This window comes from Nansenia antarctica (assembly GCF_963989245.1).
Source record: "Nansenia antarctica genome assembly, chromosome: 14".
Classification (NCBI taxonomy): domain Eukaryota; kingdom Metazoa; phylum Chordata; class Actinopteri; order Argentiniformes; family Microstomatidae; genus Nansenia; species Nansenia antarctica.
The window spans coordinates 15063799-15089100 of NC_137684.1; the positions used below are offsets into that span (position 1 = coordinate 15063799).

The 25302-nt window shown below is 44.0% G+C and overlaps 3 protein-coding genes across 3 annotated transcripts; 1 reads left to right on the forward strand and 2 right to left on the reverse strand.

Moving 5' to 3' along the window:
• On the forward strand, positions 1-3227 carry LOC308169892 (kelch repeat and BTB domain-containing protein 11-like; the record flags this gene model as incomplete). Its single annotated transcript, XM_080544622.1, has 8 exons — positions 1-36; positions 295-483; positions 608-792; positions 1674-2027; positions 2156-2293; positions 2442-2596; positions 2721-2878; positions 3045-3227. 8 exons carry the CDS (start codon positions 1-3, stop codon positions 3225-3227), a joined length of 1398 nt encoding a protein of 465 aa, XP_080400748.1.
• Positions 3228-4550: 1323 nt separating this feature from the next.
• On the reverse strand, positions 4551-25288 carry chkb (choline kinase beta). Its single transcript, XM_080545165.1, has 12 exons — positions 25225-25288; positions 23905-24264; positions 23114-23231; positions 22635-22748; positions 22153-22286; positions 21742-21846; positions 18967-19025; positions 16213-16300; positions 9236-9344; positions 8443-8546; positions 7374-7455; positions 4551-5948 (listed from the first exon to the last, which is right to left on the reverse strand). Exons 2-12 carry the CDS (start codon positions 24249-24251, stop codon positions 5892-5894), a joined length of 1317 nt encoding a protein of 438 aa, XP_080401291.1. The 5' UTR covers positions 24252-24264; positions 25225-25288; the 3' UTR covers positions 4551-5891.
• Positions 11883-16011, reverse strand: LOC308170378 (uncharacterized protein). The gene is made up of 6 exons (XM_080545164.1): positions 14612-16011; positions 14088-14234; positions 13740-13970; positions 13270-13413; positions 12907-13156; positions 11883-12766 (listed from the first exon to the last, which is right to left on the reverse strand). The coding sequence occupies exons 1-6, from the start codon at positions 14783-14785 to the stop codon at positions 12102-12104; spliced, it is 1611 nt and encodes a 536-aa protein (XP_080401290.1). The 5' UTR covers positions 14786-16011; the 3' UTR covers positions 11883-12101.
• Positions 25289-25302: the final 14 nt, after the last annotated feature.

Sequence of the window (25302 nt, forward strand, 5' to 3'; positions counted from 1 at the left end):
ATGGTCACAGTCCAGACCAGCACTCATGACTTCCATGTAAATATTGTTTTTACAATATCAGACCAACACTCATGACCTCCATGTAAATTACGTTTTTATAATATCCCAATACAAAGATATCTCATCAATTCAACATCATGACCTGCATTAATCTAACACTTAATTTAGCAATCAATCACTTACATTGTTGCAACAATACTTTCCAAAACAGATCAAATATAATCAATGATCATATTTGCATTGGAATACTGCCTACCCTGTCTGCCTTCTTCCTGCCTATGTGATGTGTGTCAGGTTGACCTGGGGAGGCTGTCAGCCTGCAGTGAGTACTTCAGAGCCCTGTCCCAGTCCAGCATGAGGGAGACCACTGAGAGCCTGATCCTTCTGGATCATATCCCCGCCTCCGTCTTCCACAGTCTTCTGGAGTTCATCTTCAGGAGTCGTTTCAGTGTTCCTCAGGAGGAGTTGGGAGTGCACATCCAGGTGGGCAGATCTCAAGTGGGACGCTGCTATTCCCCCGTAACTTCAATGACCAAATCCTCCCCATGCATGGCTCTTGTTTGAACCAGTGGTTTTAACCTGACCAGACTGTCTCTCACCTCTACAGGTGGGCAGCTACCTGCTGGCTGAAGCCTTCCTCTCACGGTGCCTGTCAGCCCTGGCATGTGTGCTAACCCCAGACACCTGTCTGTCCTACCTGGGCCTGGCCCGGGACATCTGCTGTGCTGAGCTGCAGGAGACAGTGTTCTTCTACCTGAGCAGACATCTGCTGGAGCTGCCCCACCTCACCAGGTGTGTGAGGTGCACGGCTGTTCACTATGATACAGACCCCAGACATTCATCATGTGTTTTGATTTGATGGCCATAAATTCCAGGTCCAATTCCAAAGTAGCAAAAAAACGAAGTGGAAGTGATGAATGAAGTTATGATTCATTGGTTAAGGTAATGGTTAACATTAGGGTAAAGCCTGGTACACACATAAAGATAATCTGGCCTGCTACACACATAAAGATAATCTGGCCGATTTGGGCCCGATTTCCCCCCTTCCGACCAACAAAACACCCAATTATCGGATGGCTCTAAAGATTATCCTACAAGATAATCCTGTGGTGTGAGGTGTGTTAAGAGTACATTTCTCCCGACAATCTGCTCGGAAAATGGTCGGGACCGATGATCGTAAATATTAAACGTGTTCAATATTTACGATCAAAAGTCCTCTTGTGTGGGCGAAATTGACAACTCCTGAGTCCGATTGTGACGTGGAATGGAATGTAGCCAATCAAGAAGCGAGCTGACTGACGCTTCTTCTTCTTTTCGTTCTTCTGCACTTTATTTGCCCTGTCACACATGGCTGCCTCGTACAGGTCAGTCAGGGTACTACTACCCTGATCACGCCAGATTTCTGGCTTGGGGGACGAGACTCTAGAGTAGACTGTCGTAGGACAGATCTTTGTGTGTGGTGTGCTGTATTGGGAATATCGGAGCACACCACACACAATACGATCAAGACTGTTCAATCCATGATTTTTTATCTTCATGTGTGGGGTCTCTCTCAGATAAAAGATCTGTTAAGATTTAGAAAATCTATGTGTGTACTAGGCTTCAGTCATCTGTGATGGAAACCACACATGTGGATGTTGTAGCCTGTAGAATGACAAGTTGTTGTGCCTCAGGTGTGTTGATGCCAGGGAGAGGGCGGAGCTAGTTCACCTGAGGTCACAGGGTGACCCAAGGCTGTGCAGCCTCAGGAAGGAGAATCTGACCACCTGGAATGACCCGGAAACAGAAGCTGCCCGTCACCTCTTCAGCCTACAGGGGTCAGAGGTCAATGGAGAGTGGTGTCCAGTCACAGAGCTCCCCTTCACAGCTGATAAGTGGTGTTTCACCACAGTGGTCCTACATAACTACCTCTACCTTATAGGGGGCTACAGGCAACAGGTGAAGAGGGGCTGGGAGTTTAAAATGGCTTCATTTAGGTATAACCCCTTCACCCATACCTGGGTCTCTACAGCTCCTCTGATCAAGGTGTGTTTAAGGTACTGTACTGTATATTTGTACTGTATTTTTGTCACACATTAAAAAAAACACATACTGTTCAGTTTGATACACAGATTGTGGGGGGGTATGGTGTTGAACTCTGTCCTCCACGGTACAGGAGACATTTCCGGGCTGTGGCGTGTGATGGCTGTATCTATGCTGTGGGTGACTGGTACCTGGACTCTCTGGTGACTGACTCCAGTACAGCCATCTACACTGCAGTGGAACGCTACGACCCCTGGGAGGACAAATGGAGGTTTGCCTTCCTTCCATGACAGCCACGAATAGCAGATGTCAGTTGCACAGTGATGCTGTCTTCCTAACAGACCTGAGATGTTGCTCTAATAAGGAGCAAAAATCAGTGTTTGGGAGCTTGAATCAGTGGTGTGTGCTCTCTGCTCTAGGTTTGTCTCCTCACTGCCCCTCACTGACTTCCAGTTCACCATGTCCCTGTCCTATGACATCCCCCTGGCCACCAGCCTGGGTCACTGCCTCTACATCCTCGGGAACATCCAGACAACCGGGGAGAAACTGGTTCTGCAGTATGACACCAGACATGGTAAAGCTGGGCAGACTTTATTATGGGATAATGTATACGTTGGCTGAAGGAAGGACACCCAAGTGTGGAAAGTAAAGCTTCCATTCCCTCAGACCCCCAACCGCTTCTGTGTTCCCTCTTCTAGACTCCTGGCTGGAGCTGCTGCCCACGCTGACCAGGGCCCAGGCACACATCCCCCGCCTGTACTTCCTGGGCGCCACAGACAAGCTGTTTGTGATTGGAGGGAACAACTCAGAGAACGTGGTGACATCATTCTGTGTGGAGTCTCGGCAGTGGGAACAGGTGAGTCCAGATACAGATAAAGGAGGATTAGACGATGATGTCCTTAAAGCTTTAACAAAAAGTCTCATTGAACACCTGAAGAATGAAACTGAATAAGTTAGTCCCCTTGTGGAAGTAAGCCCACTTCCTGACATAATCGCTTTCCGATATCTCTAATCTGTTCTAGGTGCGTGGGACTGAGAAGGTGGCATTGGCCGGCCAGGGAACAGTACTGGGTGACCAGGTGTATATGCCGGACATAGAGCACAATGCTGTGGTAAAGCTGGACCTCCACTCACTCTCCCTCAGCATTCTCCCTCCTCTCCCCATCTCCACCCGCTATGAAGCCCTCTTCCACCTCCACTTCTGACGTACCTCACATTCTGATGTACCTCATTGCTGCTGACTCGGGCCGTTTCAGTATCCTCATCCTCCTGGACCTTCGACACTGTCTCCCATACCATCCTCCTCAACCGCCTCTCCACCCACCTGGGTGTCACTGGTACAGCCCTCTCCTGGTTCAAATCATACCTTTCAAACAGTGAACAGTTTGTCTCCATCAACGACTCAAGTTCCACACCCAGCCCCAGTCAATCAAGGCGTGCCTCAAGGCTCTGTACTCGGACCCCTCCTCTTCACCATTTACATGCTCCCCCTTGGCCAGATCCTCCGTCATCACGGCCGCAACTTCCACTGTTATGCTGACGATACCCAAATTTATCTCAGCTCCACCCCATCCTCTCCGCTCCGCTCCCCCCCCCAATCCCTTGTCAACTGCCTGCATGAAGTAAAAACCTGGATGACATCTAACCTCCTCAAACTCAACAGTAAAATAACAGAGCTCATGTTTGTGGCACCCATGACACTGCTCCAGAAGGTTGGTGACTTCATCCTTGAGGTCGACGGTTGCTCCATCTCCCCATCCTCTGAAGTCCGCAACCTGGGCGTCAACCTGGACTCCACCCTCTCCTTTCAGTCACACATAAAATCTGTCACCAAATCCGCCTTTTTCCACCTCAGAATGTATAAGTGTGTGTAAAAACAGGCTCCAGTATGTGCAGAACTCTGGTGCCAGGGTCCTCACCAACACCAAGCCCTGGCAGCACATCACCCCCACCCTCATTCACCTCCACTGGCTTCCGGTCAAGTCCCGCATCACCTACAAAATCCTCCTCCTCACCTCCAAATCCCTCTACGCCTGCGCCCCCCGTACCTCACTGACCTTCTCTGTCAACACACCCCTTCCCGGAACCTGCGGTCCCTAGCCATGGACCTACTCTCCACCCCCCGCACCAACCTACGGACCTTCGGGGGCAGAGCTTTCAGTGTGGCAGCTCCCACCCTCTGGAACTCTCTCCCCACAGTGATCCGAAATGCCCCTACCGTGGACACCTTTAATGATGATAATGATGTGGTATATTCAGGTATCAACATGTTTAATCCTCACAGTCCAAACTGCAACAAGGAACAGAAAGAGGATAGAAGGTTATGAGCAGACTTCCATTGTAATAAGAACATGTAAAGATGTGATGAGGCACTAGCATCTACTGTAAATTAGATTTGTCTCAACTCTCTCCTTACATGTCTCAACTCTCTCCTCACATGTCTGTACATGGCTACAGGGCTGAAAAATATTACAAATAAATAAAATAAATGATAAAGGAATAAATTGCATTCAGAAAATTGATAAATGTTTATTTGTTTTAATGCCACAAACAGCTTTTTTTCCATTCCTGATCCAATTTCCCAGCTTGTGTTGACATTGTTTGTTTAAACTACTGGTTCTGGTCAGACAGAGAACATGATAAGCATCCAAACTCTCGGCATAGACAGACTCAACAGTTTCAACAATTGGTTAATTAAAAGTGCTAAAGTGGAAAAAAGAAAGAGAGGTAAGTAGAAGCATAGGGTTACATAAACAAGCCTAGATGCTCTCATGAGGCGAGGATGCTGGGATACGATGTTCTGTAGATATCAGAGATAAAAAGCTGCTCTACTCTTGAGTCATACGCATATATTTTGTTGTTAAAAAACAAAACAAAATAAGCCATTTAATTGAATTCCTTCATTCCTACAGTTTGTCATGCAATCGTATGCGAAAAAACCATAAAAACACCCTCATTGTAGTGTAATGAGGTAGAATGACACTAAACAATCCTAAAGACAACAGGCCTTACAGAGTTGGGGTCCCATTCGATCAAACCATCAATTTAAACATTACTTGGATATGCTTATTGTCATATTTTGGAAACTCGTTTACTGGGTTTTTAATGTATAGGTCTCTCTGTCTCTGTTCCATCCTACATACTGTGTATAGTTATTAACAATTCTCTGCCATGCTGTACTGTCCATGCACCAACAAGAGCACAACATACATATAAAAAAGGTAAAACAACATGAAATGGACCCTGAAGTCAAAAGTGTAGGAGATGAATCCATCAAATAAAATGAAATGAAAACGAAAGCGAATAACTATATTATTAATAACTAAATTAGAAACCACATGAATAAAGATGAGCCTGACATCAGTTTTAAACAATAAGGAACCAGTAGATAACCAGTAACAAACATACAGTAAGAATTCAACTTCACGTTTCACATAACGTGGGAAATAAGTCCGTTACATTGGACAAGCAGTTGTACTAGGTCTGCAGTTCTGCATCAGACCCATAACAGAAGCACATGACAGTTACGCGTCACCGTTGCTGGGCTCAGGCAGGGCAGTATTGGATGCTACTAGTCATGGGCAAGATAACAGATCCATCGTGCTTGGTCGAGTAAACATTTGTGAAAAGCTTTCCCTGACTTTTAGGGAAGAGTGCTTTTCCCCCAGAAGACACTGCTCTAACTCCTGACCGTTTGGTTCGGCAGTAGCATGTCCAGGTTGATAACATCTACAACCATCTCATCAGCTCCCTTCATACCCGATTTATGTATTGTTAGCAAATAACCAAATAAAAAGGTTAACAAATTAAGAATGATCAGCACTTATAAAAATGCTACAATACATTTCCTTGGATTCTGGAGATGGAAGTTAGGAGACCAGCTTCTTTTGCTTGAAGTACGCATCAAACCGACACTGGGCGTAGTCCTGAGGGATTAAGGAGATTAAAAGGAACAGGTTTTAACATTGAGGCAGATGTGTTCTAGAAGTACATGACATCATGCTCTTAATCAAGGTCACAGAAGCACTCTGCTACACCCCACAAACATGACATCTCTCTCAAACATGACATCTCTATCTCAAACATGACATCTCTATCTCAAACATGACATCTCTATCTCAAACATGACATCTCTATCTCAAACATGACATCTCTATCTCAAACATGACATCTCTATCTCTTGCACACAGTAGATATCCTTGCATATCTGGATCTTGAATCCATAATATGAAATTGAATTTAATTAAAAGATCTGAGCTTCTCTCCCCTGCTCTGTGTGTCTGCCGCTGCCTGCTGTGTGTGTGTGTGTGTGTGTGTGTGTGTGTGTGTGTGTGTGTGTGTGTCGTTAAAATCGTTTATCCCGGCTGCTCTAAGACTGTTTAACAGCAATTAAAGAAGTAGTCGGGGTCAAGGCTCCTGAACCAGCAGACTGCTACACATGCAGCCACATCTGTATTTATTTATTTATTTTAATCATCATCATTACTTTTTAGTATTTTAATATCATAGCTATAGCCATCACTTTGCCCATTTTTATCATGATCTTACTGTTTTTATACTATACATGGCTGGCCCAGTATTGTTGTCTGTCCTTTATGTTGTGTTGTCATGTGTTGTTTTTAGAGAGTGGCGTGGCAAACTGAATTTCCCCACGGGGATAAATAAAGTATAATTGAATTGAATTGAATTGAGTGTGTATGAGACAGAGCCCTGCCCTTTTAAAAAAATATCTGTATTAAACCGCTTAGAAATGTTGACTCCACTTTGGCACTCCCATTTATGGAATGACCCATTAACATGATGTTAATTTGCGTCCCTAAGCAGGATCTGAGCTTAAGCCATTGGTGTTTTGTTTATGGAAAGGTTTTTGTGTGTGTTTTTTTTCTGGTCGCACGCCTCACTCAGAAAATTAAATCTGTTACACAATGAATCACCTTTGCATGGCCTTAACCATATTAATAATCATTTACCATCTTTAAAAAAATATATGTGTATGTGTGAGTGAGTGAGTGAGCGAGTGAGTGAGTGGTGTCATTTTTCATTCAGGGTGTTGTTAATTAAAACAATTAATCAAGTTTGCATGGACTTAGGAAAGCATACATACAGCACATCAAGGATATACAGCGTTATACAAGGTTGATACAGTAATGTCAAAACATTGAGAGCACTCAATGAGACATTGAGAATATTTAGATTCTGGGATATCTTATGTTCCAGCCTATTGTCTATTGTGATCTGACACAGAAGGCATGAACAGGTGCTACATTGTTGGATTCACTGCCAGTCCAACCTGCTGGGCCTCTACTCACACACTACTCTTCTGTTCTCTACAAGTGATGTCTGTTCCTTACCATGTAGCCAAACTCAATCTTGGATAACCTGGCCTGAATGATGGACCACAAAGCCCAGAGGAAGTGGGACGCCAACGCATACCTACAAAACAAACACAGAATCAACAAAACAGCACATGTGTAACTGTAAGCACATGTGTAACTGTAAGCACATGTGTAACTGTAAGCACATGTGATTGTGATTAATTGAAAGAGTTCTTAGACCATTTGTTCTTTCACTGACCCCAAATGCTATTGTATGTTATGTCATAATAAGATATCTAATGCCATTGTATGTTATGTCATAATAAGATATCTAATGCCATTGTATGTTATGTCATAATAAGATATCTAATGCTATTGTATGTAATGTCATAATTAGATATCTAATGTCATTGTATGTTATGTCATAATAAGATATCTAATGCTATTGTATGTAATGTCATAATTAGATATCTAATGCCATTGTATGTTATGTCATAATAAGATATCTAATGCTATTGTATGTTATGTCATAATAAGATATCTAATGCTATTGTATGTTATGTCATAATAAGATATCTAATGCTATTGTATGTTATGTCATAATAAGATATCTAATGCTATCATTCTTATTTATACAACCTCCCCTACCCCTAACCATCTCCCCTAACCCTGCCACCCCCCTCCCCCCATGGACATGCATACAACCTCCCCTTCCCCGTCCGTTAACTCTGTGTTCTATGTGCTCATGTTATCTGTTGCTTGTTGTTTCTGTGTTTTCCATTTTTTCCCATATTGTCAGCGTCTTTGAGCCTCGGAAAAGCGCTATATAAATCTAATGAATTATTATTATTATTATTATTATTATTATTTAGGCGTATTGTGCCTCACTATCATTTTGCAACATGTGTTTGTTTACTGTCATTGAGATAACCTGTATAGATCAATGAAAATATGCTCGCAAAATACCTGTACATATCTCATACCTGTACATATGTCATACCTGTACATACCTGTACATATCTCATACCTGTACATATCTCATACCTGTACATATCTCATACCTGTACATATGTCATACCTGTACATACCTGTACATATCTCATACCTGTTGGCTTCCACCAGCATGTCGTCCTCTATGCGTGCCTGGTCCTGGGGCGTGGTCTCAGCGTGGCCTCCTGTCTCCAGCAGGTAGTTACGGATGAAATGCAGCTGAACACAGAGGTGAGGAGAGATTTAACCAAACAACACAAAAAACACTTCATTTAGACAACAATTCCCCACCCCCTTGTACCAATATGGCAGTTACTAACTGTGCAATTGTATTACAGTAGTCGATTAGGTTATTCAAATGCATGCACATGCACAACCTTCCCACTAGGTGGCATGATATGGTGATGAAACATTCCACCACTGAAGGACACCATGGAGACTATCTGTAGTAACCCTGCAGTTGGTAAAAGAGTTCGCTACAGCCACACACCAGATATCATTGAACAAGGAAATAATCTACCAGAGCGTGTTAGTTTAGATCACTATCATCTGATTGTGATAACAGTGAGTTCGTGAAATCATTACAAAGTCATACTTTGTCATGAACAATCAAAATGATTTAGAGCACTATGCAACAGAGAATCACCAATATGTACTAATAACATTACATTTTACCTTCAAACTTTACAGCAGTGTTGCAAACCATTGCATCACACCCCTACCACAATAGAAGGTTGAGAGACATTAACAGACACGACATGCAAAAGAGTAAAGCTCTCGTACCACACGTTTTACTGGAGACAAGGGAGTGTGACAATAGGGAAAAGGAGTAGGGAGGCCTGTGAGTAGGAGGAGGTGTGAGAGTATCATCTCTGTCTGTCTGTGGGTCTGGTTGGGGTTTCACACACCTGCTGCTCTCTGCTGGGGAAGTTCTCTGGTGTGGCCTTGTAGAAGGGCCACTGGTTGTAGGTGTAGTCATACATCCACTCCACAAAGTGGTTCCCAAAGTCAAAGCCCCTAGAGAAACACACAGACCAGAGGCAGGGTTAGACCAGGGTTAGACCAGAGGCAGGGTTAGACCAGGGTTAGACCAGGGTTAGACCAGAGGCAGGGTTAGACCAGGGGTAGGGTTAGACCAGGGTTAGACCAGGGTTAGACCAGGGTTAGACCAGAGGCAGGGTTAGACCAGGGTTAGACCAGAGGCAGGGTTAGACCAGGGTTAGACCAGGGGTAGGGTTAGACCAGGGTTAGGCATTACCAGTAGCATACGGTGTACCAGCTTACAAAGGTAGAATTACTGCCACACTCCAGACCATTATCTTACCAGTACACTCGCCAAGTGCAGAAGCAATTTTACTCCATTAATAAAAGGGTATATTAATATATACTGTATATATATTGTTACACACCCGAAGGTAGTAACAAATAAGGGAGTCCACACATGCGTTTAAATGATACAATTAAAGTTTTATTTACTTAAATGAACAAACATAAACTAAATAACATGTATATGATTATGGATAAGAATCAGTAGTGTATGCCATGAGTGAATGGTTGTAGAATGTATGTTGTATGTGTAAGGTGTATGAATGTATGTAGTGTAAAACTAAAAGGCCCCAAAAACCAGGTACCCAGAGACCTTACCAACAGAACCCAAATCATAAGGAAGAGAGAGAGAGAGCTGAGGACACCCCTCTCATATATATATCCCCAGCTCCCCAAACCCAGGTGACACCACTCAACCTAACGACCCACCCACTCTGCCCAGGCTCCAGCCACAGCCAATATGCAGGCAGAGTGGGAGGCGTCACAATATATTCAATGCTGTTGTCTTGGTGTAACTGGACACAACTGCCCCATTTAAGAAAATAAAATGACATAACAACGTGTGTGTTTAAGGAACATTTGACTTAGTCCATCTGGGTCCAGCTGCGATCTGAACCCAGAACTGAGTTTTTCATCAGGTCTTGTTTTACCCCTTTTCTCATGACCCAGTCTGAAGCAGTACACAAATGGCGCTTTTCCACTTCCCGAACCGCATTTGTATCCGACCTGTGCCGTACTTTCAGAAACGCTTCTCCGTTATACGGAGCGACCCGGGACTGTAGGAGGAGTTACGTGTCATAAGAGCACTTCACTGTAATTAGTGCCGCTATACAGCTCAACGGGGGGAAATGCAATAAGAATTATGTCAAAATGCAGCACTATCATGCACAAATCAGCCTTAAAACATGTAACGTTAAGTGCCTGTTACTTGCCGCTTTCAGTTCGTCACATCAACGGGGGAAAAGCGCGAGTTCCATAAATTCCACTGTTGAACGGAAAGTTCTAAAGTGTTTTAGCCTTCCCCCTTTCCACTGGTAATAAGGAATTGGCAAGAATAGATTGATATAAATAGATCAATAGATCTCGTAACCAGGGATTAGGAAGCGATGTATTTCTACGGAAAGGCTGACGTGGGGCTCATACAATCTCCGCGTTTGTTATAGATACGAGTGCTCCTGTGTCTTGCTGGTAGTCAAATAAATGTATTTATATATACAGCATACGGATGTCTTGAATCTTGAAACGCCGACATGTGTTAAAGGGAGAAAGACGCGAATCTACCGGCGGTTGGCTCATGAGTGAACGGCGAAAATGGCTGGACGGCACAGCTTGGGATTCCATTGAAGTTACAGGGAACTATGTGTGAAAGAGGCTTAAATGTTGAAATAACAGTAATACCATGTTCATTGATAAAATGACATAAGGGATGAAAAGGGGAGATGGCAGTTTTAGAAGGGGGATGATGAAGCGCGCTGGACTGAGGGACACAGCACATCGCCATAATAGCGATTTTATTGTTATGCTTGTTGTAAATAAAAGTTCTATGATGCATTGAAATGACATTAAACTAAGATAATAAGATGGTTATCATAATTTTTCAAATCTTTATTAATAAGTTATTACAGAAACAGTAAGTGACATTTTCCGAGAGCGAAATCTGTTGTGGTATTTAAAAATGGAGGTTAGCGATGAAATCTATAAACATGGGATGACGATTTCCATTGACCAATCAACGGTGTGCAGCGTCACACGTCACACGCAGCCTGGCAAAAAAGTGCCTTTCGCTCCAGTAGTTCCTAGTCCAGAAGGGTAGCTAAAACGGCCCGGCTCGGGTCGGTTTGGCCCGGCTCGGTTGGCAATGGAGAAAGGAAAATAAACCGGGTCGGCCCGGTAGTGGAAAAGCGCCAAAAGCATTAACATCTCCATGTCACACCAACCTGCATGTCAACTGCTTTGGTAGTTCTTGTCACACCTAACTTGATCACTGACCATCACTGTGGTGAAACCCAGTTCCAACTCGCTGACATAGTTCACAAACAGAATCATTACCATTTCGGAGAGGAAGCCAGAAAGCATCTAGTTTGCAGATTTCTTAAAACAAATAATATCATTCCATCATATTTTGACTTCTCTGTTGTACCGTCACAAGTGAACAAGTGGTAAGTGCAGGGTTTCTGCAGGTTTCAGCAAGTTCAATTTAAGACTTTTTAAGACCTTTTTAATGCCACTTTAAATGGAATTTAAGACCGAAAAAATATATATATGCGATGGTTAGGGGATTCCACTGTACTACAATACAAGCATAGCATGTCAATCAATGAGACTCATTCAAGTTTACTTGTTTTGTTTATTGAACATAAAAGCTCTGGTTCAATAACTTAATTAAATTAAAAGTGCAATTAGTTGGTCGGAAACATCTAACAAAAAAACCCCATCTACTTAACACACTCACGGCATGAGCCTCAATTCTGTGGCCTTACTCTCCAGTTCTGCCTCTATTTTTTTCAAATCACACATTTTTTCTTTGTATCTCTTCCTGAGGACGTTAGACTTTGTGATGAGCTGAGCCATCAAGGTGCCGGACTTCCCCTCAGCTTGCTCAGCAAACTTGTCTGCATCCTTCTCCAGAGAATCAGATACCACTAGAAGAGTTTGCTTCTTCCTTTTCAGCTCGATGATGTGCTCTTCTGCTGCTTTTCTTTTCTGCCCTTGTGCAGCGCTTTGCCTCTTCCTCTTCTCCAGGTCTAGGTGTTCTCTGTACTTTGACCTTGCTGATCCCACCGAAGTTAGCAGCTCCTTGGTGAGAGGGACATTGGCAACCCCCCCACAAACTGCAACATAGTCACAGACCAGTCTCTGGGCAATGACAGTGTCCTCCTGAATGTTAACGGTCTCCACCTCCTTGTTAATGGAGAAGCCTCTCTCGACTGTCGCCTGCCCATGGGATAGGAGAAGAAGCTTCTGACAGAAACCCCAGAGCTCAGGGTAGGGTTGGCTGAGGTAGCCATGCAGGAACACGTCAAGCCTGGTTTCCATGGGCCGGAAGGACAGGAAGTGCTCGTTTTTAGCCTCAACAGACAGGAAGTTCCCAAACTGTTGGATAATCACATCACCTATAACAAAACAGATGAAAGGAAATATGTGAAATATTATTTACATGATTAATCCTGATTAGCAGACAGGCTTATGTCCAATTGTCCATTGGCTAATAATCAGGGACAACATTTCCAGCTTTTCTATTAACTATTCATACCAGCAGAGACACCTCCAGACAACTGCTTGTCTTGCAGTAACTTCTGCACTAGACTTTTCATTCTTCCCTGGCATCCGTCTGGGTTGGCGTACATGACTGTGGGGTCCAGACATGCCATCTGTCTCACGATGGGGTACTTCAGGGGGCTCCTGTCCTGGACTTTCTTTAGGATATTTGACATACCCGTCATGCAGTCCTTCCTAAACTCTAGGGCAGTGAGCTCCCCTACGGTCCCCTTTCTCTGGAGGTCCTGACAGATGGGTAATGTGTTTTAAATACAACTGAATGGCCTAACACAGTATTCTCTCCTGCCTGTATATGGACCATCATTTGATATAAAGTTAAGTAATACATCTAAATTACCTTGAGGGCTGCCTCAGCACCCAGGCCTATGTCGGCTTCCTTCGGGTTGACCCAGCTCTTCTGATCAGCGACATCCAGCCTGACCAGCTGCAGTGGAGTGATGTCATTGAGATGCTCCCTCTTGACGAAACGCCTCAGCACACTCTGAAAGGGTAACAAGAAAATGCATGATGATTGTAAAGCAAGTACCTTTGATAACCACATTAACCATGAAATGCATTTCTATATAGTTATTTAAAATAATATCATATCACATATGCAATATATCAATAACAGTATGATAAGTAACCTTTACTTAGCCAAAACATAATCTTTCAGTAATTTTATGTATTGACTAAGGACGAGTTTAATTAATCAAGCCACCCAGTAGCATCTGCCATTTCTCCCTGCTCACACACACATTCAGCATGCCCACACACACTCAACTTGTTTTGCTTTTGTTGTTGATTGTTCATTATTAATTTGATTACCTTGGACAAGTCAGCCAAATCTTTGCCAAGGAATGGCATGACTGGTGTGTCAGTCTGGTACTTTGTGAGAAAGGGAGTGAAGGTCCTTGAGATGGCCATGAAGAACTGTAGCTTGGGCAAGATGAGCGGATCTCCCTGGGCTGCTTCGATGGTGTCAAATGACGCTGTCCCAGGGTTTGGCAACTTTTTTGTCTTCACTGCATCCACATACTTCACCAGTGATGGCCATACCTTTAATTCCACCATGTGTATGTATTATTTTATCATGCATGTCTATTTTATCATACATTGTGCAGCACCTTGTAACTTTGTTTAGAAAGGTGCTATATAAATCAAGATTTTAATTACCTCTATAGCCCTCTCCACAACTGGCAGGTTCTCAATCCACCGATGGCCACAGAATGGTAATGGGAAGACTGAGGATTTGGTGAGGGCAATGAAGTCATCCCTCCTCGCTGGTGTATTGTGGAAAACAAAGTGCATTGCTCTCAACACCTTGGTGGGAGAGAGGAGAATGCTGAATTAGCCATCATCTCTCATGGGGAATGACACAAAGTGTGTAAGGGAGCAATACTGCAGGTCCTTCCTCACTGCCCTATCAGACTGCTCAACCAGCAGCGCTCCCCAGTAGACCACACACACACAGACACATACCAGAACTAAACTGACAGAATGACTGAACTGTACACATAATGTGTGCAGACACTTTTGATTGCATAAACCCTTAGAAAAATAACTTAGGAGTTAATAGTATGAAACATCTGTAAATTCATGCTCTCTTTAAATCCTGTCAAGTGTCCACTTGCTGTAATATTCCAATTTGCCTTGTGGGACAAATGAAAGATTACTTCTCATAGTTATAATCATCTTACCTTCTCCAGTTGCCACATGGAGAATCCACACTTGAATGCGTTGTGTAGGGTATGGAGCCCACAGCTACCCACAACAACCAGCTGGGCACCACCATACTGCTCAGCATGCTCTTGCTGTAGAAGCTCCAGAAACTTCCAGTTAACATTGGGTCCATCCATGGAGATGGACACCATGTTCCTCAGGTTCAGTCTCTCCACACACTCCTGAGAATGACATGAATATGATGAGAATAATAACAATAATAATAAATGATGATGATAATGATGATTATAATAACAATAATAATAGCATGATTGCCAATGGTTCAATGTACTTTAACATTCTGTCTGCACACATCCTCAGTTAACAAACTATAACTCATCCATCTACTCCCTCTCCCTACGCCCTTAGATACTCTCTCTCCCCACCATCCCCCCGCCCGCTCCCGCGTCCCCTCTCCCTCTCTGTGGCTCTCTATAACGTGGAAATGACTAGACTACACCGCATCATTCCCTATGGTACGCCTACTATTATACTGAATCTACATGACATTGCCAGTATCTGCCAAAATTAATGTAAAGCTAATACTTTGTCATTGACAAAATGCACTTACCTTGAAGTGTTGCAGTAAATCTTGAGCTTTAGCGTGTCCCATGAACTGCGAGCCCAGGTAACGCGACTCCACTTGATCGCCGACCCAATACCGCACGTGCACGTCGAGTTGCTTGTTTTTTGTGGCATGATTCAAACTCTCGTCAAACATTAGAACAAAAACTGACTCGTTCACATTCGCGATCAGCTCGTTTCTGACGTAAGGAGCTAATCCGAAACGTATTATGTATGACGCCTTGTCCTTTCCACAAGCAAATGTAGTGGCGATTTGGGAGTCGGGAAACATAATCCGAAAGATATCTCCAATCCCCTCGTTGGAGGAGTAGGACTGGTGCTTTACCACTGTATTGAGAACCCACACAATCTCCGATTTCAGTGTAGGTGTTCCACCAAACGTTGCTCTGAGATCGCTAGCAGTGCTGCTAGCAGCGGCAGCCGTTGTCTGGGGCGCTGAGCCCGGGGCAGACACGCAGAACTGGGAGATTCCTGGCGTCTGCTGTTGGCCTTTAGCAGCCGTTTTATGCCTCTCGCTTTTTAGGTGGCTCTCAACCGCCTTAATGCCCATGGTGCCGAGTTTGAATGTTTTCCTACACACAGTGCATCTTGCTTCTTCTGGGTAGCCGGTGGACTTAAGCCAATCGCAAAATCTTCTGTCGTCAAGCCACCTCTCGTTGAACTTGCACTTCCCCATCTCGCAGACTGGCTAATGCTAGGTAGCAAGCACTGCAGCTGACTATAACCAAAGGAACGCAAGGGGGAGGAGTCTGCGCGCTACTCAATGAAATTAAACGTTTGCTCAATAGAAAAATGCCGCGAGAAAAAGTAAAATTAAATAGTCCTGCCCCGACAATTTTAAGACGTTTGGGTAAAGTATTTAAGACCAGTTTAAGACATTTGTAATGAATTTAAGACATTTTAAGGCATTAATTTTATATACATGAATTTAAGACTTTTTAAGACTTTTTAAGGATCCGCGGAAACCCTGAAGTGGTTCCACCTAAGCCTTTACCTGTAGTTGTAGCTACTGTACTCAAAGTCAATAAGCATGAGCCTCTCTGTTGAGTTGCGGTCTCGGCCGTCGAGCATCAGAATGTTGCCTGGTAGGGAAACAGCGAGTTAGATCACAACACTGAATTAGTCCATCTCCCCACACTCTGTCTTAATCACACAGGTAAACAGCTTAAAATAGCTTAGCTTTAAAATAACAAATCAAGATTTGTAACAAATCAAGATGTGAATATGTGAAACCCTGAGTCAGGACTTGTTGAAAGCTCCTTTGTGACCAATTACAGCTTTGAGACTTTTCAGATAAGTTCAACAACTGCTGCTGGTGTTTCTGGACACCTCTCGGAAATGAGAAAGACGTCAAATTAGTCTTTAAAGTTTTTTTTTTTTTTTTCTTCCAGATTTTCGTTTTTTTAGCTAACATTCAACGCGAAGATGTGAAGTACCCACTCGTTATTTTTCCGAACAGTTTTACGTTCATTAAATAAGTGTAATCTATAACACAATGACTTTGTTTCTTGTTGTTTGATGGGGATTCATTATCTTTGATGGGGATTTTCTGTGCTTAGTGATTTCCGGTGTAGCAACTTTCAAATACTCATGTCGTCTTCAATTTGTTTCCGATTTCAATGTATGATGCATCATTTGAAAGCTTACAATCTGTAGTTTAAGCACATGTAAAAAACAGAAAAATGATTTCACCTACAGGTAGCACTTTTCATTGGCCTGTGTCACTATTAGCCAATACTGGCCCGTTCTTCTTGGTGGATTGCCCAAGCTTTATCAAATTGACTGGGGAATGTTGATAGAGAGTAATATTCTACTCTCCCCTCAGATTTTCTACTTGTTTTATGTTGTAATTGCAAATTACACACTCAGTCATTCACTTTCTTTCTGTTAAGCCTTTCCAGTATAGCTTTGGAATTGTGCTTGTGTTTGTTTCCCAACTGAAGGTGAATATCTGTTCCCTCTTGATCCTGAACTCCTCAGTCCCTAACAATAACAATAACATTCATCCCCATAGAACGATACTGCCATCATCATTCTTGAAGCTAGGGATGACTGGGTAATGCACATTCTTAGATTTGCCTCTGATTGGAAGACTTACTAGAGTCAGTTAGACACTAAAGCCCTGTCCGGACGGCATATAAATTACCTGAGGACCTCGGTAATATATGTTTTACCTGGGGTAATTCTGTAATTTTTATCCCGTCCGGACTGACCATGTCAGTGATTTACTCCGGGGACCCCAGTCATTATTCCGGCTGGAATGACCTACTGTTTTTCAGCAAACCCTGAGGTCCTCTGATAATTATATTACCGTCCGGATTGACATGTCAGTATTTGGTACGCATTGCATGATTTTGCACGCGATATTAATACTAGAATTTACCGTTTTGACCGGGGTAGCTCTGTGCAAACAATGGATGTGGATGACGTATTGATAACCGTACAATATTACCCCCCGATAATCTATACATTGTAAGAGACAATTCATCAACGATACATCCCAATATCTGTTAACTGGTATTTCATAACGTGGTTCCAGTGTTGCAGCATTCGGCAGAAACCTTCGTTTTCCACAACACTACAGGCGAAGGTCCTTGCAGATAAACCCAGATAGACTTGGCAGTAGTCAGAGCCCTCGGGGAGTTAAAGTTTGTTTTGAAATATAATCGTTCGAGACTTTAGATCTCGTATCTGTTTTTCCCCGCTTTGCGCCATTTCAGCCATTCATCTTCTTAATTTTAATAACATCAAAACATTCTGATAGAACATCGACATGCTAGAAACACATAACTACACATAATTAGATGCTCACACAGGGCCAAACGCGAACACATCCCAAAACGAAAGTATTTACAAATTATGAGTATTTCGTGATCGTTAAACTGCTGTTTATTATATCGAGTGGGTACTTTAAAACGTAAAGTTTCGTGTTATGAAAAAAACGAGTCTGCGAGTGGTGTCGGCTGCGTTCGTAAATTCGCTCTGGAAATCTGATCAGCAGTCATGGAATGCCTCTTGTCCAATCAAATGACTTGTTGTTGCTACACGTGCGTTGTGTTGTGGGTCTGACAAAATATCCGGCGGGAACAGCTTCTTCTTCTGTGATGTTAAATGGCAACTTGCACGCGAAACGCAAACATGCATGGAGATTTTTTATTCCATCCGGATCGGTCATTAAAATCACTGGGGTCCTAGGGTAAAACAAATATTACCGAGGTCCTCAGGTAATTTATATGCCGTCCGGACAGGGCTTAAGACAGTCAGTTAGGACACTAAGGTGTGATAACCAAAATAACAGTGTGAGCACTAACGTGAGGCAAAAAGGTTTACCGTATGAGAATGTATTTTGATGTATTCTGAGTGAAAGGAAGCCAAGTATTCATATAGTGGAGTAGTAGTCAGAGCCTAACATCTGCAGCCATCAGTCAACAATAAGGGGAATCTACCATCACAACCTCATTTACCCCGTTGGCTCTAAACCCTGATGGTATGTTGCGTACAAATATGAGCCGCTGCTATAAATATATATATATATATATATATATATATATATATATATATATATATATATATATATATATATATATATATATATATATATATATATATATATATATATAAATAGCGCACCACCCTTCTCCTTTGACTTATGTAACATCCTGCTCTTCTAGGAAATGACTGACGGTGGAGTCAGTGCGGTCAGTAGTCGTGCAGGATCAGAACAGACGAAAGGAAGTGAAACACTCACCTTCCTGTACGTCATTATGACAGAACACCACGGGGGAGGGCGTGGCAGCCAGCAACACTCTGATAGGGGGAGGAGGAGGGAGGGAAGAAAAGAGAGCAGGGAGAGAGACCCAAGTAAAATAGAGGGGGAGAGCGAGGGAAGAGGAAGAATGATGAGATTATAGAGACATCTCAGGTGTAAAAGCTAGATCACATTTCAGTAATGAGACATTTCACACTACAAGTATTGTACTACAAGTATACGTCAACAGTTCACAGTTCACGTGCTATCTTAAGAAGCAGTATGTTATAGAGACAGAGAGAGACACAACTATTACATAACATGCCTGTGCTGCAAGCAGCAGTGAGGAGTAGTGCATAGGTAAGGGATTGTGCAATGCAACATGCATCTACATAGCTCACACTTCACTCCAGGGTTGCTCAATTGAAATGTCTCTGAAAACAGGGCTGGAGTCAATTCTATCAATTATCTGAACTTGAACAATTTTTAAATTGAATTCAGACATGTATTTCTGAGGGTTTTTTCCCCATTCATGAATATAATTCAGAAATTCACTTCCTGAATTGAATTGAATTAAATTAAATGGTACTGGAATCATGGGTTGATGATTCTTGACTGGGAGAGGAAGATGAGGAAGATGAGGAAGATGAGGAAGATGAGGAAGATGAGGAAGATGAGCCTTCGGTCTCTGTGATTGCAACCTGGGGCATGTTCAGAATATCCATATCTAGTACTGTACATAGACACATCCACAGCAGTACTGTATACAGACACAGCAGTACTGTATATACAGACACAAACACAGACCGCAGACCAGACTAACCTAACACTGGCTGCGGCTGTAGGCCTTTGTAGAGATCAACTGCTATGAGAAAGCTCCTGAGGTGTAACACTGGATAACTTAAGCACTTTTGATTTGGAAACAATCTAATAGACTGAAAACACAAAACGACCTTGCTGTGTGTGTGTGTGTCTACCAGGCAGTAAGGTCACAAGACGTGTGTAGTGCTGAAGCCTCATTAGCCGCCGCCGCAGGGAGGCACTGGGGGAGAGGTCAGGGCTGGCAGGCTCCAGTGACGACACCTGAGTAGAGTGTGAGTGGTCTCCTGGTGAACCACATTGCTGTGAAACCACAATACTGACAATCTTACCTCTCATTTCCTAGGCTTTCAGAACTCCTTCTCTGCCCTAACACAGTCTTCTCATTCCAGTCCTATCTGTCCTCCTACCCAGCCATAGGGTTAGGGCCTATCTGTCCTCCTACCCAGCCATAGGGTTAGGGCCTATCTCTACTCCTACCCAGCCGTAGGGTAAGGGCCTATCTCTACTCCTACCCAGCCATAGGGTTAGGGCCTATCTCTACTCCTACCCAGCCGTAGGGTTAGGGCCTATCTGTCCTCCTACCCAGCCATAGGGTTAGGGCCTATCTGTCCTCCTACCCAGCCATAGGGTTAGGGCCTATCTGTCCTCCTACCCAGCCATAGGGTTAGGGCCTATCTCTACTCCTACCCAGCCATAGGGTTAGGGCCTATCTCTACTCCTACCCAGCCATAGGCAGTGTTTCCTCTATATGCATTTATTCGTGGCGGGTCGCCACGAATGAATTTCCTCCGCCACTAATTGATTCAGACAGTCCACTTTGATTCAGGCTGCGCAGAAAGGCAGCGAGTTATTATGACCGGAGAACAGAAAAAAAGCAGATTGAAGCTAGATTTAGGCCGCTTCCAGACTAACATTTCGTTACGATTTAGGGCGTAGTTATTTACAATATGTTACAATGTTGCAATTAACCTCGTCGTTTGTGTTCGCACTGCAATCAAGACTGAATCGCTCTCAACAGGCGCGCGGCGCGCTTTCAAAACAGTTTTGTGATTGGTCCGAATTTAGCGGGACATTTGGATTTCTCTTTTAGCCCGTCGCCGGTGCCTTTAATCCCGTAAACGTATCCTTATCGAAAATGCAACATCATCAGCGACGACCTTGGGTTCTTGCATTTACTGCTGTTCTCTGGTTCATGTTCTTATACCAGTGCTCAATATAGAGTATTTTAAATGAACATTTGTAATGTATGTCTCTGATGTTCATGGTCAATTAAATCAGCCTATTTTGTGAAACAAATAATGTTCCCGCTAATGGGTTAACCGAGCATTCTCGCACCTAACGTGCAAGCACCTAGCTTCGAACTATTCATAGCAATATGTGCGGGGCAAAAATAATCTATTGCCTCTAAAATCACCACGAACAGAACGGCGGAGGTACGGGTAAGCAGGGCTCATGTTGGTGTCCTCAAAGGTAAGAGTTGGTTTTCTTTAACTCAACTGATAGCATTACCTTGCTGTTGTTGTTTACCGAATGCTCCATCTGACTGTCACACTGTGATTTTACTTGTGTAAACAGTTAATGAGTAACGTTAGCCGGTTTTGTGCGTGTACTCTCATGTAGGCCTACTTCGTATTGATCTTTCTGTGTGTGTGTGTGTGTGTAATGCGCGTTCCGCATGTTCCGCTGCAGCTGTAGGATATGTTGGTATTTGATCACCTTCTATATAAAATCGCCTGCTCGGCTTTAATGACTTAACCGCTATTTAAGAAATTATAATTGTTGCCACCCTCTAGTTTTTGGTAAAACTACGTCTTTGTTTTGAGCGCCAGTGCGCTATGCGCGCGAAAGATAACCGCTCCGCCACTAATGGGAAAAATTCTGGAGGAAACACTGATAGGGTTAGGGCCTATGGTAAGAAGAAGGCCTTCCCCAGCCCTCGGCCTCTCTACTCACCGGAGGCTCTCCAGCTCTCCTGGCAGGTCCAACTTCATCAGCTTGTTGTACTTCTTCACGTGAGCCTCCCGAACAAACGTCAGATTCATCACCTGGTCCATGTACCTGTGTGACAACACCATGGACAGAGACACCATGGACAGAGACACCATGGACAGAGACACCATTGACAGAGACACCATGGACAGAGACACCATGGACAGAGACACCATGGACAGAGACACCATTCACAGGGCAGGTCTGACTTTTTCTTAAAATAGATGTGTATGAACAGTCAGGGGGTTGTCTTGCCTTTATTATTGCCTAATTGTTTTTTATACATTACAATATCTGTATGCATACATTGCTGTACACTTCTATATTTATTTATTTTTACTTCTTCTAAGTGCGAGAAAGAGATCTTATCCTCACCTATCAATGGTTGTGAACAGCCATTTGGGCTCCTTGTTGAAAGGCATTACCATTCCATGGAAGCGTGCCATCTTAGAGGCAATCTCAGCAGAGAGTTCTGGAACAAAAAGCTGTTCTGTGCGCAGGCGTTTGCTCTGGACAATAAATAGAAAAAGGTATTTTCACTAAGATTCACCCCTAATAAGCATACCATGGGCTATCCCCATCTGTGACAAAGGACTATATGAACATTTAACACAGAAATGTCTCAATGTTTCAAATATGCAATACGAGTCGTCATTTAGCCTGCAAGGACCTTTCTGCACACCAATTTGCTACTAGTATTACACACACAACATCCACATGTTAATATTAACATAATCCTTGTCACAGATGGGGCTAATGCCTTTCTTAAGGACACAACAGCCATCTATGAGACTGTAGATAGTATGGATGCCCATGAGAGTGGGTGTAAAGAGTGTGTGGGGCTGGGGGGTTCATACCGGGAGGTATTGCTCCAAACGGCCCTCTGGGAAGATGCCGTAGAGGCGTGGCCCCAGCTCTCTCTCTGCCAGGATGGCAAACATGACACTCTCCAGGACCAGAGAGTCCACTCCCTGACACACACACACACAGACAGACATATAGACAGACATATAGACAGACATATAGACAGACAGACACACACACAGACAGACATATAGACAGACAGACAGACACACGCAGACACAGACCCACATATAGACATATAGACAGACAGACAGACAGACAGACAGACAGACAGACACACACACACACACACACACACACACACACACGTCATTTTGGCTTCAAGAGGGCATCAGATTGTTACAGTTGTTAATGTCTACGCCCTGCCCTTCACATGAACATCTCCCTCACAGTCCCCAAGTCATTTGAATTGACTATAGAGACTTCGTAAACACATAGGCAACAATGGACAACATCAGTGCGTTTGACAGACCTGTAGAATGGCCCCGTACACTCGGAGAAGAACCCTGCGAGGTTCGTCACGCTGATCGCCGCCTGTCAGGACATGGTCAGGCAGACTGCACATGTACAGCAGGTTACTCAGCCCGCCGCTGCAAAACACATACAGCAGCAAACGGAGTGAGAGTGGACATTGGTCTGTCACTATCACATCTCTGCTAACGTGGACAGGTCTGACATTGCATCACAGTAGTACAGACTCTTAACGTGTGTGTGTGTGTGTGTGTGTGTGTGTGTGTGTGTGTGTGTGTGTGGTTTTGAGTACATCTGCGTTCTCTGTCATCTCTGTAAAGTAGGCTATGTAGTGTTTCCCAACCCTCTCTCAAACCATAATTGCTTTGTACTTGATTAGTTGAATCAGGTGTGCTGGTGGTGGAACAGATCAAATATGTGGAGCGGCTGGGGTGCCCCGAGGAGAGGGTTGGGAAACACTACATAGCCTACTTTACAGAGATGACAGAGAACGCAGATGTACTCAAAACCACACACACACACACACACACACACACACACACACACACACACACACACACACACGCACACACACACACACACACACACACTTTAAGAGTCTGTACTGTGGTGCAATGTCAGACCTGTCCACGTTAGCAGAGATGTGATAGTGACAAATATGTGAAATATGTGGAGCGGCTGGGGTGCCCGGAGGAGAGGGTTGGGAAACACTGAGCTAGTCGATATACGTCTTTTGTCTTTTTTTTTGTCTGAGGAGTACATTACATTAGCTCATTTCAGCTTCATACATACCTGACAATGCTGATCTGAAAGTCCGCTTCGGGGATGACCTTCCAAGAGCCGGACAGGAAGTCTCGGCACCAGGCGAAGGCTCGGCCCTTGGTGTCCCGGTCCACCCCCTCGGTGCGCCCGTCCCGGTAGGACTCTGCCTCTGAGTCGTCGTCCCCGTTGCCCCCCCGGGGGCTGGGCGCCCTCAGGCTGCTCAGCTCGTTGATCACCAGGGTGTCCACAGGCACCTTCCTCTGCACGGCTGGCCCCGGGGCCTCCCTGCTCACAGGCGGGTTGGTTCTGGACGCGCCTGGCTGGTCAGACTGGACCAGATCGCTGTCACACTCAGTGACACTCCGTCCAGACTGCATCGTCGTGGTCTTTCTACAGATGATAGCCGGATGATGGCTAAATAAAGTAGAGGTAGCAGCAGGAACAACAACAACAGTGGAGTGGGAAGATACTAGCAGCAGGTCAGACAGACAGACAGGTCAGACAGACAGGTCAGACAGTCTCACCACGTAAAAAGAGTTTCGGATTTATTCTGAAAGATACAACAATACACTTGCTGTGTCCCGATTCAGTTGTCTGACATAGCAAAACAGCTTTGAATGTCATAACATGATTGAATACTCCTGGTTGAATGGAGACGTTAGTTGGTGAGCGGAGTGCTCCGTGGACTGAAGGCTGAGGACATCATCTGTCTGTCTGTCGTCAGTCCCACTGCTTCTGTTTCCTCGTTTACCGGTTGTCATGTGTCATCGCATTCGGGGTTAAGCAGAACTGACTGGCACGTGCCTAATCCAATCAGTCTTCGCATGCAATATGTGAGACATATCTATTGGCTACTGCTAAGAACCGCCTCTGACGCCGGTGGCTTGTGGGTAATGTAGTGATCCGAGCCGCATCGCCGCATCAGGGTCTGGCTGTGTTCGAAATGGTATACTAGCATACTGCATACTAGCATACTCAATGAGTATATACCAGAGATGGGGGACTCGAGTCACATGAATTGACTCGAGTCTGACTCGAGTCGCAAATTTGAGGACTTGAGACTTGCTTGAGTCTGACTAACGTTCATAAAAGACTCGACTTGACTTTGACTTGGTATTAATGACTTGAGACTTGACTTAGACTTGAGATAGATGACTCGAAATTACATGACTTTTTAAATTGATTAAATATTTGTATTTTTCTAGATGTTGAGAAGTTATGTTTTATTTTTTAAACATGATTGGTGCACGCGTAACCTGTTGCCTAGCAACCTACTGGACGCCGTGCGTGCGCAGCAAACCAGTAGAGGGAGACCAACGGACGAACCTATCAACGATGCTGTGTACATACATCTACTGATGCCTCTGGACACATCTTCAGTGATGTTCCTGGAATCATCGGGCGTTTCGGGTCTTTCAACATCATACA

What these genes read in the sequence shown, in the direction of transcription:
- LOC308170378 (XM_080545164.1), bottom strand. Translation starts at nt 14,785, where the DNA reads ATGGTGTCCATCTCCATGGATGGACCCAATGTTAACTGGAAGTTTCTG. An exon ending in TTGTGGAGAGGGCTATAGAG is followed by an intron (nt 13,971 to 14,087) that starts GTAATTAAAATC and finishes GTGGAATTAAAG; the next exon opens with GTATGGCCATCACTGGTGAA. An exon ending in GTCTGGAGGTGTCTCTGCTG is followed by an intron (nt 12,767 to 12,906) that starts GTATGAATAGTT and finishes GTTTTGTTATAG; the next exon opens with GTGATGTGATTATCCAACAG.
- chkb (XM_080545165.1), bottom strand. Translation starts at nt 24,251, where the DNA reads ATGCAGTCTGGACGGAGTGTCACTGAGTGTGACAGCGATCTGGTCCAG. An exon ending in CTGTTCACAACCATTGATAG is followed by an intron (nt 21,847 to 22,152) that starts GTGAGGATAAGA and finishes GTTGTCACACAG; the next exon opens with GTACATGGACCAGGTGATGA. An exon ending in TACAGTAGCTACAACTACAG is followed by an intron (nt 9,345 to 16,212) that starts GTAAAGGCTTAG and finishes GTGTTTCTCTAG; the next exon opens with GGGCTTTGACTTTGGGAACC.